Raw genomic sequence first — 15,202 nt, 5'->3', positions numbered from 1 at the left:
GATGGTACTGGATCTCAGGATTTAAAAATTATGAGAGTTTTCTTCTACTCTCCATTTCTGAACTTTGATTGTCTGTTTTGTATTTTGGTTTCATTCTTTCCTGTTGCAAATAGCTTGTCTCTGTGGAGTGGGAAATTACAACCGTTGATAGCCCCAAGCACATCTTTGCATCTTGAGATCCAAAATGGATACCTAAAGTCTTCCTGCTTTCTGCTGAAAACTACTATGAGGGTTCTGATTGGCCACACTTGTCTCATGTGTCTGTCTATCCTGGAGCCAGTCACTCTACTGGTTAAAGATGATGTGGCCCAAACTGGGTCATATACTCATCCCCACTAGGACTTCTTGGAGTGGAAATGTTCCTCCCAAAGGAAACAGAAGAGGGGAGGAAGACAGGCTTGGAAGAAAGAAGTAGTTATCACAGCCCACTAGAATCTAGTGACTAGACATACTGTCAGAAATACTTGTTTAACTGTGTCAATCTGAAGAATAGGAAGGTCCCAGTGGAAGTCTAGGTAATTTAAATTTAGAGTAGAACCAAAGGGCTCTGTCACTTTGTCTTATAGTGCCTAGTAGTCTAGAAGTAGAGGTGATAGAAGATGTGATGTGCTCAGAATTTGGGTTAGAACAGTCAGGATTTCAAAGGGGACTAGGGGAAATCAAGCAGGAGAACCCAGCAATCCCGGTTAAAGTGTTTGACATGGGATCAGAAAGTGTAGAGAGGCAAATGAAACCATGGTTTGCTGGCTCATTTATTTTCATCAAAGCCCACGATTTGTTCTTTGACTAAAGATAGTAGGGACTACAAGTAAATGAAAACGTAGTTGATTTTCTACTAGCATGTTTGAATTTTCCAGCAAGGAAATAGGCTAAGTCGTTTCTTTCCTGTATTGTTCACTCTAAGTGAAGCCATGCTTATTTGACACAATTTTATATCCTTTAATAGAACCTTTAATTCAGAACTTGTTCATTATTTCACCTGTTCACTCCCTATTTGTACTATATGTATACATCAAAGAAGATTATGTTGGAGATGCTAGATATATTTGTATTACAGACAAATTGGTTTTTAAGAAAATGATCATAAAATTAATGGATACTCAATTTTAAAACTCTGGACTCTTAGAAAGATAGAGAAGAGAGGAAAAATAATCACCTATTATCTCACCACTGAGATACCCATGGTTAATATTTTGTATATCCTTCCGGACTTTCCTGAGCATATGCAATTTCTTTTTTAAAATGGAATTTTACCGTATAGATTATTTATGCTATACTTATTTTGCATATTATACGGTTTCTATATTAATAGATCTAGTTTTTGCATTCAATTAATGAATATGTAGTATTTCATCATTTGGATTCTTCCCATTCTATGTAACCATTCTCATACTAATCAGGTGTTTCTTTACTCTGTGTCATTATAAGTAGCAATTTTAGAAACATTCTTATTCTACCTGTGTTTGTGTACTTAATGCACTATCTTTGTGCTATTTTTACCAGTCTGATGTGTAATTTTTCTAAAGCCTCATATCAGGATTAGATTTGATTGTATATAATAGATAACTCAAAATAATAGTGGATTAAACTCTCTCTCTCCCTCCCTCTCTCTCTCTCTCTCTTTCTCTCTCTCTCTCTCTCACACACACACACACACACACACACACACACACAGCTACTGTGTTGCATGGCAAAGTCAGCAGGGAAGTAGGATCTGATACTCTGCAGTTCTTAGTATATAGCTACCATTTCAAGATCAAAAAAGAACTGTCTGCTGGAGCTGCAGCCATCATGACCCAGTTCTCAGCAGCAAGAAGGATGAAGGAAGGAAAAAAGAAGCGGGTATTTTCCTGTAGCCAGCTTCAAGAACCATCTTAACTATACCATATGATACTTCTGCTCACATCTCATTGGCTAGAACTCAGTCATATGGCACACTTAACAGTGGGATCCTGGGACATATGACCTTTGAGCTGGGCATATTCTTGTCTGGACTAAAATCAGGGTTCTATTACTAGGTAAGGAGGAAGAATGGTTATTAGTTAGGTAATAAAAATGCTTTTGGCTGTTAGTAACCAAACTCAATTCTGGCTTGAACCGGAGTGAGGGACGGTGGGGAAGCAGAAGAAGGCAAAAAATAAAATGTTAAAATGGTAAATTAAAAAAAACACACCACATCCCATAACGAGGTGGTAGAATTCTTCTAGAATTGGTTAATGGAGTTGTTAGGCCACCTCAAGAACTCAGGTTCTGTCCGTCTTCCTCACCTGCTGTCCCCAGTAAGGACAGCACCATCTCTGCAGTCCCTCCACGTACTGTATTCAGACATGATGACATCCAGAAAGAGAAAAGGGTCATCCCTTCCAGTGTACCCCCACTTAGGAAGAAAGCTACCTTTCCCAGAGACCCCCAGTAGACTTCCTATGACCAGATTTAGGGTCATAGGTCCCTTCCAAACCAGTTACTGGCATGGAATCACTATGATTGGCTAAGACCAGTCGGAATGTACTCATGGAACTGAGTCATTTGAAGGAGGTGGTATTTGAACAAATCCAAGCTCTCCCAGGAAGATGTGAATATTTGGTAGGAAACCAACAGTGTCTGCCATAGTTCCTCTCTGTATTAGTCACATCTTACACATTTTATTAATATATAGTACACTCGGAACCCTTTCTGTCATAGGAAGCCTTCCCTGGTTTTTCTTTTCTGAGTCCCTCTTGCCTTTTCTGTGCTCTTCATCTTTTAGTGCTCGACTGAGTGCCTTGTTACTTTGTGCTCTAGGTATGTGTCAGTGTGTACTTGTCTCCAACTCCACTGAGGTTTTTCTAAGGGCAGAGCCTGTCATCACACTTTTCCTATATGGCTTTTGGTGACAGTAACCACATTTTTGAACTTGAAATTGAGGGAGGGGTTAAGACAAAGGATATCTTCTTATTTTTAATTTATTGGTGTCAGAAACTTATCAAACTGTATGAAAACTAAATTCCACTGAAGTTTTATGTTTAATGAATTATCCTTTAAAAGAAATGAGAAACGTTTTGGGAAAACTCAGTCCTTATTTTGCCATCACTTTGGTGCTTGGCCTATAGTAGGTCAATATTTGTTGGTTGATATTAGCTGTAAAAAAAATTTTAAGCTGTGACATATTTCCTCATATAGGTGGATATTACATGTGTTTATAGAAAGAGGATAAATGACTCGGTTGTCAGGATAACTGCTTAGAAAATGAAACTGTTGCCAGGGTTTTTATTGATTTATCTATAAAATAAGTCTTCTGTGGGCTGCTAGAAGAGAAAGTGGAAGATACAAAGCCCCGTTGCTGCAGGTGGAACTTAAGTTTCTTTGAATTGAATAAGGTAGTATATGGAGTTCTGGATGGCCTGTAAACCGAGTTTCAGCAAGAACAGGCTTATTTTTTGTTAAACTTTATTGCTTTAGTTTTCATGCATTTAAGCAGACATATGTAATATGATATACTATATATGTATGAAATAATTTTCCTCTTCTCTGTAGACTACTTTAAAAATTGGAGAATTTCCATAATAGGGATTCTTAATATATGCATGTCCATAAAAAACATTCAGTTTTTACATATACATAAAAGTTATATGAACATATAAAAGTCTTCCTGGTGTATGAGATGACAGGGTAAGTAAAACATTGTTAGTTGATTCAGGAATCTCTGATATCTTGTATCAGATGAGGTTTACTTAGCGTTGGTAGGAAGAATGTTCAAGGGGACCTATAAAGGATGCTATGTTGTTAGCCCTCTGTATTCACTAAGAAGATAACCACATCCCTCGGTTCTCTTAAAGTCATTTATAGAAAATAACATAAGACAACACTGTCCTGTTTTTAGACTTTACATTATTTTAGTTTATTTACCTTACGTTATCTTTAGGATTTACATTTTTTAGCTCTACTGTAGGACCTTGGGCAAGGCACAGAGAAAACAGGGTCATTTTTGTCATCTGTTTAAGAAAAAAAAGAAAATGGGGCGGGGCGGGGATGATGGTGGTGATTATAAGACTGCCTGGCCTGCCAGCCAGGGTTGTTTTGAGGGCCAAGCGAGGCGGATTATGAAAATAAAAAGTGCTACACAAATGTTAGATTTTTGTTAATATATATTTATACCAAACATCCCTAAATAGGAACCAGTAGACCTCTTGAGGTCTTTATTTTTCACAGGAGGCAGCAGAGTTCTGAGCACATAGTAGGGCGTTAACATGTAAATAAATATCTGATTAAGGACTTATAGTAGAAGTACACATTATAGTGTTTTTTGCTTTTACTTTGAAGGGGTTGTCCAAATTTTGGATTCTGCTGATTTCCAATTGTATTCAGTAAGAAAATGCCACTCATCACTTCCTGTTAGACACTTTCCTGTGGCCGTACTTGCCCAGTTCAATTATGAACTGGAGATGCCTTCTCTGAAGGCAGTGTCACGGGCTGGCGGTTGTGTCTGTTGTACTTTGCACATTACATTGTGTTGTGCTGATCGCCTACCTGAGAAAATTGAATGGCATTGCAAGAGAGGCAGCCTGGAGAGGTTTGGGTACAATCTGTGGTAGCTTGTGTGTGTGGCTTCAGATGGAGATCTGGTGGGTGGTGAAACAGAGGTGTAGGAAGTCATGGGGAGGAGAGAAGGCATTGCTGAGGGGTCTATAAATGTAGGTCAGAAGGGAAGGCGGTGCTCAAAGTCCTTTTCTGTCGGGACTTGACAATGGCACAGTGCTGTGCCGTCTCGGTCAGTACCTCTGCAAAACGAAGGCGGTCACATGAATGGATGGGAGGCTGTGGCCGCCCTCTCCTGGTCTGGTCACCTACTCCCCAGCCTCTCCATAGAGTGACAGAGAAATTGCCGTGAGTAAAGCTCTCTGTTGTTTGTATCTGAAGCGAAGCGGCCTGGGCCTTGCTGCCGCCTACTTTGCCCCCGTCTGCTTGCTCCACCCCAGGCTCCTCACAACAGCTGCTGGAAACTACTGAACCCCCCTCAGCTCTCCCTGCAGCTTGGTCCATATGTCTAGTCTGTGTATAGTGTAGTCCTTACTGCGATTCTTGGCTAGATTCCAGCCAAATGGTTACAGTGAAATTTCTGTAACAGACTAGAAGAAACCTAAATCCAGACATTTTTCAGAGAAATAAACACCAATTAGCTTACTCTGTATTTCAACTAACCCCTCTTGTTTGTTCAAATGGCTTCCCAATTGGAGAAATCCCAGTCTAATTCAGCACACAGATTGCCTTCTGAAATGTGGCCTACGTTCATACACACCATTGACAAGTGTCCATTTAACCGGCACTGTTCCTGCTTCCCCCTCTGGGAGGGATGGCAGATAGAAAAATACCATGTAGCATATACATTGAGAATAAGGATATAATGGAAAACTCTAGCTTCCCCAGGAAGGAGCCCCTAATGTGAATCCATGGACCTTATGAATAATACATGTACACAAAACTGATTCATAAGGACATTACATACTGAGCTACTTGTATCCTGTTTCCTGGCAGGGGTCCACATCCAGTGGGAGAGCAGAAGTCTAGTGGATTGCCATTTCCGTCTCTTCTACCCTTTTTCGTTCTCTCTTCTCTCCGTCTTTGCTCTCTCTGCTTCTGGCGTTGTTCTTGTAACAAGCAGAATAAATGGCACTTGCCATGAGGTGGCCTGGGCCCCCGTTTGAAGTCCTGTTAGACTCGTGTTAATTCTGTGTGATCGTGTGCCTGACCCCAGAGTGTGTTCAGATAATACTGTTGACCAATGTACTGGTGTTCCCATGTTTAAAGTCCACCCTGCTCCCCTCCCCTTAAGAAAATATACTCCCAGAATATGTTGGCAAAGAAAATTGTTGCCATAGCACTTCAAAATCTAGCCAAATAGTTCTTTCCTGTTAGGAGAGTGATGGGGAGTAGAAATGAAACAAGAGGATAAAACATGCAGAAAAGTGGACATGACCAGTAAGCTGCTTTCCCCACTCTTTAAGTAGCAGTGTTGCCTTTTTGAATCCAGAGACTTCTACTGGGACTCAGTTGAGGCCTGCCAGCCAATACCAAGTGCCTGCCACATGTGAAGTCACAGGCAAGAGTATACAAACTGAATATAACCGCGTCCTTGCCTTAAGGGATATGGAATAAAATTGAAAGAGATGCGACAAGGTCATAGCAAAATAAGACGCATCCAATGAAGGAGCTTTGTCTCAGATACCTGTGGCATCCAAGGAAGGTGATATCACAATGGTTTCCTATGGTGGTAGCATCCAGCTTGGATGGTGATGTGAATAAGGTTTTAATTGGCAGAGGCTGGAGTGGGGGTATTTCAGGTGAAAGAAGTGTCATGAGCGAAGAGTCAGAGGTGGGAAAGCAGAGTGTGCTGAATTGCAGATACTACAAGGAACACTGGGGAATAAGGTGGGAAAGGAAGAGAGGATCATGCAGAAGGACTGGCTGATTCAGCAGGGAAAAAAGCCTTTGGGAAAATGCTCAGAGTTGTGCTTTTTAAGATTTAGATCTCAACGGTATTATAATGAAGTGCTTTGATGCTGGAATCTTGTGGAAGTTCACGGCAATAATCCAGGAGGGGGAAAAAAAAAAAAAAAAAAAGAGGGCCCAGCCTCAACTGACAGCAGGGAGAGTAAAAGAATGGATGGGTTGACACCTTGCAGCCAGGCTCTTTATGGTGTTTGGAGACTGAGAAGGTGCAGGGTGCAGAGGGGAAAGAAGGAAGTACCTGGGACCCTGCTCCCTCAGCAAGCAGAAAAGTAGGCCACTTTCACCCTTTTGGTCTTACCTTCCTGATTTTTTTTTTTTCCTTTAGGGCTTCCCAGAAATTGGAAGAGTAGTAAGATTATATAAATATTATCATTTACCAAATTAGAAAGGTTTTCTGGAGCCAGCCAATAGGTCCTCGTGATGTGAGAAGCTAAGAAAACTAGATATAGCACTGACAACCGCAGCAAAGACCAGAATGGGAAGTAGCTGGCCTGTGCCAGGAGAGGGCCATCGATGAAAGCTCTTCCTGGAGATCAGTCAGCTCTTTTTTCCTTGGGAGTTGCTAAAAAACGCAACAGAGAATGCTCTGTCCCCACTTTTGGGCACTCAGGGATCCATCCTTCCCCCTTCCACTGGTCATCTTTGGCTGTGGGAAGGATGGCGCTGTTGGTCAGTTGGAAACGCCTCTGCAAAATTGCAGTGCTGAGCTCCCAATGCCATAATCCTTGCACGTGAGCTCTGGTCGGCTGGGTGAGAGGTGTCGCAACTCAAACAAGGTTATTAACTTGCCCAGGTCCAGTCTTTTCCACGTCTCTGGGCATTGTTTCCCAATTTCTTGGTGCTATACCCGAGGCATCACAGTGCAGGAGAAAGTGGATGCGTTTTGGAGCTAGCCAGGCAAGAACTGGAATGCTGGCTCCTCTGCTTACCAGCTGTGTGACTTAGACCAACTCACCTGACCTCTTTGGGACTCAGAGAAGTGGGGCTATTGTCGTGAGATGATTAAAATGGAAAAGAATGTCTGTAAACCACCATCATAGTGCCTGTAACTACTGTGGGCTCATTAGATAGTAGGTTTTCCCTTCCAGAGATTTTTGGGACTTTGTCCCTAGCCCTGTTATTTACTCGCTTTGCTCTCCCTGGATCTGAGATTTTGGACATGAAGCATCCCCAGGGTCTGCTCTGAGATACACTGGCTCATAAAACGCGCGTAAGCAAAGACGCTTTGGAGGGTGCAGTTGCTGAAGCTGCAGAGCCTTTACCAGGCTGCTGTGTTTATTATTCAGTAACACAGCAGCCTGGTGAACGTGGGTAGATGCATTCCTGAGGGCTCTGCCTGGTAGGTTCACTCCAGTAAGAAAGGAAGTAATCAGAATAGTGTGAGGTAGTGTGCCCCCCTGCTCAGCATTATCAACCACCCACCTCCTCCTAGCAGTGTTGGTTTCTCCAGATAGTGGGCTTGCGTTCGGGATAAGCCACACGCAGGGAGCTCATTTGGCCATTTCCATTAACGATAAATAGTGGAGAAAGAAAGGATGCTTTTTGAAGTAAGGTTACTGTAGTTTTCCCATGGCTTATAAAGGGGCAGAGATTTGGGGAAAGGAAGCAAATATTTTGGCTCATGTGGTGAAACACTCTTTTCTGTTGACAAGTAAAGGTAGTCAGGTTCTCTGCATTTTGCCACTTCCTTTGTTAAATTATAAAACACTCTTTCATGAGCTTTTTCGACTGAATGCTCCAAGGAAAGCCCATAGATGTAGGGACATTGAAAACTAATATTAGAGACAAAAGAATACGAAAGAACTCTGTAACAGCCTCAGTCTGTTTATAGTGTTTGTTTTTTGGCAGAGCTGACATTTTAAGGCTAGTCTTTCAGACAAGGGGCAGGAGCAGTTTAAAGGTGTGACCTTTTAAACACTGCATTAGCGCTGTGAGCATTATTAATTGACTTTAATTAGTGAGCCTGGGGTGGAGAAAGCCCCTTGAGAGGGTGTGTACTAAGCTTGCACTAAGGTAGGCTGTGGGATGGCAAGGCATTGGAATGGCGAGCATTTTTGAGGGAGAAATTCTGAGAAAGCAGTTTCTGAGTAATGAGTTGCCATGATGGATGGTAGCAGAAGAGTGAGATACATGCCCTGTTCTTGGAAGCATTTGTATTTGGCCTACAGGACTAAATGCGCATGGAGCAACCAGCAGAAGGTAGCCTGTGACCCAGTGTAATTGAGTTCTAAGGAGTCTCACATAAGGCATGGTCCTAAGAACAGAAGTTTCCATGGGAAGTAACACTGGAGTCAGGTACTTACGGGGTGAAGATGAGGTTGTGAACTGAAGCATTTGCAGATGCAATGGTGAAACTGGCTAGGCTAGAACCAAGAGGATTTGCTGAGGAGAAACGTTTTAAAATGGAAGCACTGAGGAGGTCTTAAAACCATCTTCCTGAAACCCTCATTTTACATGTAGGAGTCTCTAGGAGGTGAAAGGCTATGAGCCTGGCTTGTGGGAAGCCTCCAAAGGCAGGCAGTATAGGGCTTAGGTGCTCGGCTGCCTTGTGAGAAGCAACATTTATGGTGAGAGGGCTTTTTAGGAGGAGTTTAGTTTAGGGGCAGGAATCCCGTGTTACAACTGTGGTGTTGCCTAAAAAATCCAACGTTGTTATCCTTGCTATTACAGAAACTATATACTCACTTTTGGTTTCTGAATTTTCTGCTTATTCCACTCTTTCGTTCCCCTACCCCCACCCCCACCCAGCACACACACACACACACATCTTCAGTACACATTTCCATGTTTATACTGGGTAAGGGTCAAGTATTATCCTTTCCAAGGCTGTTTGCATTTTAACTGGGGGAAAAACTTCAAGAAAAAATAATGCATCTAAAGCGTAGCGTTTCAGACCTCTGTGACTTCAAATTTCTTCCTGTGTTCCTGTGATCAAGGTGTGTAAGAGGAACAGATTGGAAGGACAGGGACACCTGAAGTCTAAGAAGAGGACGTTGTGTGCCTGGCACTTAGTAGGCACTCATGTTTGAGAAATTAATATGACTCGGTGACTATGTGATCCCAAGACACGAGGTAGCGAGAGCATTTTTTTAAAAAAATCATAGACACAAAATCTTATTGCTTGGGAGAATACTCCTGACAGCACCAGGAAACTGGGACAGTCCTGACTGGCATCATATGGGTACACAACTCTCCTGTTAAGTCAATACTTGAAAAGCTTTCTTCAGTTCACCAGTTTATAAGTTACTTATAGAAGTTGCTGTCCTGCTTCTCTTTCTCCTCCTTTAAAGTCCTCTGTTCAACTTTTCCTCCCACTTCTGTGTGCCTGAGGAAAAATGGGAGGAAAAATCGGGCCCAGTATGAATGGGGTGCTCAGATTTCTTGCAAAAGGACCCAAAGAATCCTTGTCCTGACTTTATTCCATTCTTACTCCCACTAGAAATTTTTATCACTTCAAAATTTCTTTGACATTTCTTCAAAAGAAAAAATGTAGACATATGCCTTTGTTTGGAAAGTTACATTTATGATGACTGATTTTTTGCCTCTCTTTAAAAAGGAATATGCTGCCCTGGGTTATGGAGAGATAACAGGCTGATTTGCCTCCTGAGGGCATTTCTCCTTGACAGACTGGTTTGCTCTGATCTGAACAAACACTGCTGACTACTGACCAGTAGTCTGTATTTATGAGGCACTTGGAAAAGACCACAAGCTACAGACCATGAATAGAAAACTTAATTTTGTTTAATGTGTTTTGGCTTGCTTGACCTCACCAGAATAAAAATGTGCCTGTTTAAATGATTATATTGGGAGTTTAAAAAAGAATTCTAGAGACATTTATCTCATTGGAAGACTCTTGGGATCACTTTAGCAAAGGTTTAAGACCATGTTTAATGTCAGATAGACTTGATAAATGTTTAACATAGAGCTTTAATTGCAGATTAGGTTATTGTAAGTTGTGAATTTTAAGAGTCTGAATTATGATTTTTCTTTTCCTCTTGCTACTTTTTTCCCCTAGACGATTGGCTGGCAACGACCTTTCTTTTATCCACCCAAAGGCCTTGTCTGGGTTGAAAGAACTCAAAGTTCTGTAAGTAATGCAATTTTAGAGTTTCACAGCTGGCTGTGTATTTTCTTTCTGCATAGTCAACATGCTTGGAGCTAGGTTAAGCAGTTTCTTTTAGTTCAGGATTAAAAGATTTAAGGAGTGGCCAGAGGGGAGTGTGGGAGGCTAGAGGTTGATTTAGGCAATCTTGGGTCTAGATAACAGAAGTTAATATCTAAATAACAGGTATTCTGACCCCTGGTGCACTCTGGTTGGATGTTAGGCTTTTTGTATGGCTAATGCGTGGAATCAAAATCATATGTAAACTCTACTGGTAGGACTTTGTTTATACTTATTTTATAGCTATGAGAACTCTGAATTAGCTGACCGTAAAGGGAAAAAAAGCTTACAAGAGCTCCAAATGTTAAAATCATTTTAGAGCCAGAGGAAATTGAAGTGCCTGTGATTTATATCATCTGTGAGGGACCAGGATATACATTCCTGGCAGTGAGCAGGAGTGTGGAGTGCAGGGGATTGGGGGACAGGTGAACTGGCTGCCAGCCCCACTTCTGCCACGACGATCTTGCTGGGTAACCACCTGCAAGTCCCTAGACCTCATGGGTTCAGTGAGCTAGATGGGTCCTTACCACTCCATTCTGTGGTTATGATCCATGTCAGGCCATTGTTTTATTAATGTGACTAGGAATGGAATGGGACTTCGTTTTCAGTACTGATCTATCTATGTCTGCAAGCTCCAGGCCCTCGCTAACTAGTATTAGATGACTAAAGCTCGGTTTCTGCCGGGGCCCTGCATTCACTGAGGACACGGCTGTTGCCCCCTAAGTGCTCAGGGTCTCCTATCCTCTTGGCAGAATTGACTTTACCTGATGTCCACATTTCTGGCTTCTGCTTCATTCCAATTTGGAAAGGCCTTACGGATTCCAGGGGGTTTGCTGTTATCCATCCCAGTTAACTTGTTAACAGCTCCTGGTTAACATGAACAGTACTACCTAGGGTTGATGAACCCTAATTAGGGTACCTTAATTCCTGAGAGTAAAATGCCCCTGCCCCTGGAGGTATAGATCATCCAGCAGGTCTGAGTTAGGAGATAGCTTGGATTTCATTTCTGGCTTTATGACAATTGCTTCTTGCTTTTCTGCAGTTCTTTTGTCTTGGGTGCTTTCCACCTTGACCCCTCCCCTTCCCTGTCATTGGAAATTTTGTTGTTTTGGAAAGAAATGACTCTGAATTCTTCTAAAAAAAAAATGGTAACAATTGCTTGTTATTCACTAACCAAAAATTTCCTTCCAGAACCCTCCAAAACAATCAACTGAAAACAGTACCCAGTGAAGCCATTCGAGGACTGAGTGCTTTGCAGTCTTTGTAAGTAACTTTTTGGGTTTCTGCATTCTTGAATCATTAGGAGACTTTCTGGCTGCTGAATGTGGAATTTCAGGGAAAGGAGAGATTTGTCCTCTCATCTGGGATCACAATAGGGCTGGCCAGTTACTGTTATTGAAATGTCCATTGGTGAGGGCGAAAGAGGTCTATCTTGTCTCAAGGGTGGGAGAAAGGTACACGTGTGCACTGCTGGGTCTGCATCCACGAGCTTGTAGGGAGCAGGTGGTCATCACCTCTATGGAGCCCAGTATGTGTGTACAGAATTTCCGATGTCTTGTGCCATGACAGTCAAGAAACAGCCACAAAGAGGATTCTGTTTCAGGTGGTAATGATAATGCGAACGGATTGACTATGTTCCTTATCTGTGGACATTGAACATACACTGCGGGCGGTACCTTATCACCTGTGCTGCCTTCTTCCCAGGTTTCCCTTTTTGAGGAAAGTTTGGTTTTATGTGGAGTTGCCAAAATTTCAACTCTTGGTTTTTACTGTGTTCCGCTGCTAATTGCAAAAGGCTTTTCATATGGCGCTTCACTTTGTTCTTTCCTGCATTCTTTCCCATGTTTGGGTGTGCGTGTATGGATATGAACGTAGAGAACAGAGATCGTTACTACCGTGGTTTGGCTGTGCACACCCACTCTCCCCTTCTAGCGGGTGGACCAGGTGAGCTGCAGTGGTATCACAGGGACCTTGCAAATCCAAAGGAGATTTTGAAGAAACAACTGTTTTTATGTTAAATAAACACGTGTTTGTTAATGACTAGAATACATGTTACAGATTACTAGTGTTCGGTGTACACCTTTAGGTCTCTCCATCCGGGGGGTAGAAGATCAAGTCCCTCTGCCTTTAGGGGCACGTTCAAGGAAAACGGTGAGAAGCCCTGAACTGAATGACGCGTGTGGTTATTATAATTCGACTTTTGCCAAGAATAAGTACAGCCCCGTGCATATTTCTGTCACAATGTTTGCATCACTCTCAAAAACAAATTCTGACAGGCTTAGATTTATTAGAATTCTAAAACAGGCCTATTTGGTTTTGAATCCCCACCTTGCTAGTTACTGGCTGTGTGATGTTGGGCAAGCTATTTAAAGTTCTCCATGCAGTAGTTTGCTCATTACTTGTCCTGTACTTTAATGCACGAAAAGGACATATGATAATGTCTGACATGTAGTAAGAGCTTAATAGACATTTGTGGGATCTATTAGTATTAATGATGATATATTTTATTAGTTTTTTCCTTTCATTACTAGTTTACCCAATTTGCATAACTAGGGGAAGGGAATGTCTTTGAAAGTAATGAAAAAAATATTCTTTGAAACAAAGGGCTTTGTTATTCCCCTAGAACAATGAATACAAACTTACATTGATTGCTTCAGTTCATGTTCTAATACTGGATACAGTGGGACTGGGGCATAGTGACTCAAGTATGCCGCTTTGACCATGGGCAACAGAATCATGAGGGGAGATTGCTACGCTGCAGATCTCTAGGCCATATCCTAGAGGTGATGATATTTTCTCTTTAAAGGGAGGATCCAGAAAGCTGTATTTAAAAAAAAATTTACCCAGGTAATGCCCATCTACACAAAGTTTTGAGAATCACTCTGAATGAAAAAATGTAACATGTAGTTATTACATTTATGTGTTCTGGGTTATAAAATTAGGTGTTCACCACATCACATATTTGTACACTAATCTGTTCCTTAAATTTTTAAAACATATGTTGCCCTTTGAAATAACTACGTATAAGCTTTTGTAGGAAATACATGGGATGCAGAAGACTCAGGTGAAAATGATCGATCGAGCTGCTTGTCTCCTCCGCTTGCTAATACAAAACCATTTTTAACTTCACCCGAAACATATCTTTAGATGTCGTAAATTATAGATTACCTTTTGATTTTTAGATTAGCTATTCTGGTTAATAGGAAGTAAATGTGAAAATAAAAATATGTGTTAATAAAGCATGTATTCGGCTGTAAAGGGCAAACTTTACAATGTATCTGATGTCATAAAAAAAGGAGTGTCCAGGGTGTTGGCCATTGAATATCTAGATTAAATATAAGTTTAAGGTAGAAATATCTATTAAGTGGTTCACCAAAATGCCAAGTTATGGAGTATAAGGATTTGTTATTCACCATAGTCAATCGAGTAGATTCTAAGTAGACTCTCAGTGAACTGATTGGAATGAACTCCTTTACAGAAATGTGACTTTGCTGCCCCGACACCCTTTCTAACCTTGGACAGATACACAGAGAGTGAGCATTCTTTCCTCCCTCAGAACTGAACTTGTTAGACAACCTGAATTCATTAGACATTTTACATAGTTCGTTTTCTTTTGCTTCTTCAGAATTCATTTTATGCCAAGACCTTCTTCCATAATTGTTCTCATTTCCCAAGGCTTATTGATCAAAATATTCATTTTGTCTAGTCGGAAGGCTGAAAAAGAGAAGACTAATATCTTCGAACTTTAGAACAGAAAAATTACCAAGAAAACATGTAACTAGTTTCTTTCTAATTTGTGTTCAATAAGTGTGTTAAAGTGCACATGACATTTATTGGCATTTTAGATGATTTACAGTTTTTAACAGACATTGTTTCTGTGAAAATGGTGTCTCCCTCTAAAATACTGTTGGAAACAACACACTGTACTCATCACATACTGAATGAGTTGCATAGTTTAAATTATATCCAAAATCAAGATTGGGGGGTGGGGATGAGGAGAGGAGTCAAAACATTTTTAAAAAAAATTTTTTAAAGGCATTGGGATGTTTTTACATGTACGAGAAACACCAGGAGCTATGTGTCAGGCCTATTTTATTTGAGAAGGAAATGTTCATAGGTTTGTTGGCATAGTGGGTGTAGTGGTCAAGTTAGATACAATTGAAATTCTGTCATGGTGTAAAACAGTCTTATCAGCACTTGAGTCAGTTTGCAAATCTGATCTTCAGACCTGAATTACATGAAAGATTTCCTTGTGGTTTTGAAGTAGTGCTTAAAAGGAGCAAAGTTCATTAGGGGTTGAAATTGACCAGAAGTGGTTTGATGCAAGTGAGTGATGATAACTATAAAATCTCAAAGTGAGTTGTTGGTATTCATAAAAAGGTAGCATACCAGCCTCCCACAAATCATAAAAATGGCTAACACATTTCCTGAGCAGGATATAAAAATGACAGGTCAGAATTTGCTCCACTAGATTTTTCTTTTCTTCTTTACATTAGATCACACTTACATTGAATATGAAAGAATTTCAAAGACTTAAGTTTTCTAGGTTTTTCC

General features: G+C 41.0%; 1 protein-coding gene across 1 annotated transcript in view; it reads left to right on the top strand.

Annotated features, from left to right (window-relative positions):
• LGR4 (leucine rich repeat containing G protein-coupled receptor 4) overlaps positions 1-15,202 on the top strand; it is a 94,636-nt gene that overhangs the window by 58,143 nt on the left and 21,291 nt on the right. Inside the window, exons 3-4 of the mRNA XM_019749172.3 lie at positions 10,502-10,573; positions 11,840-11,911. Coding sequence (XP_019604731.2) covers positions 10,502-10,573; positions 11,840-11,911 — 144 coding nt within the window. The remainder of the gene's footprint in view (positions 1-10,501; positions 10,574-11,839; positions 11,912-15,202) is intronic.

This window comes from Rhinolophus sinicus, chromosome 14 (assembly GCF_057876585.1).
Source record: "Rhinolophus sinicus isolate RSI-liver-muscle chromosome 14, RSI-T2T, whole genome shotgun sequence".
In the NCBI taxonomy this organism is placed as follows: Eukaryota; Metazoa; Chordata; class Mammalia; order Chiroptera; family Rhinolophidae; genus Rhinolophus; species Rhinolophus sinicus.
Note: the sequence above shows the minus strand (reverse complement) of the source record. Positions and strands in the feature narration are given on the sequence as shown.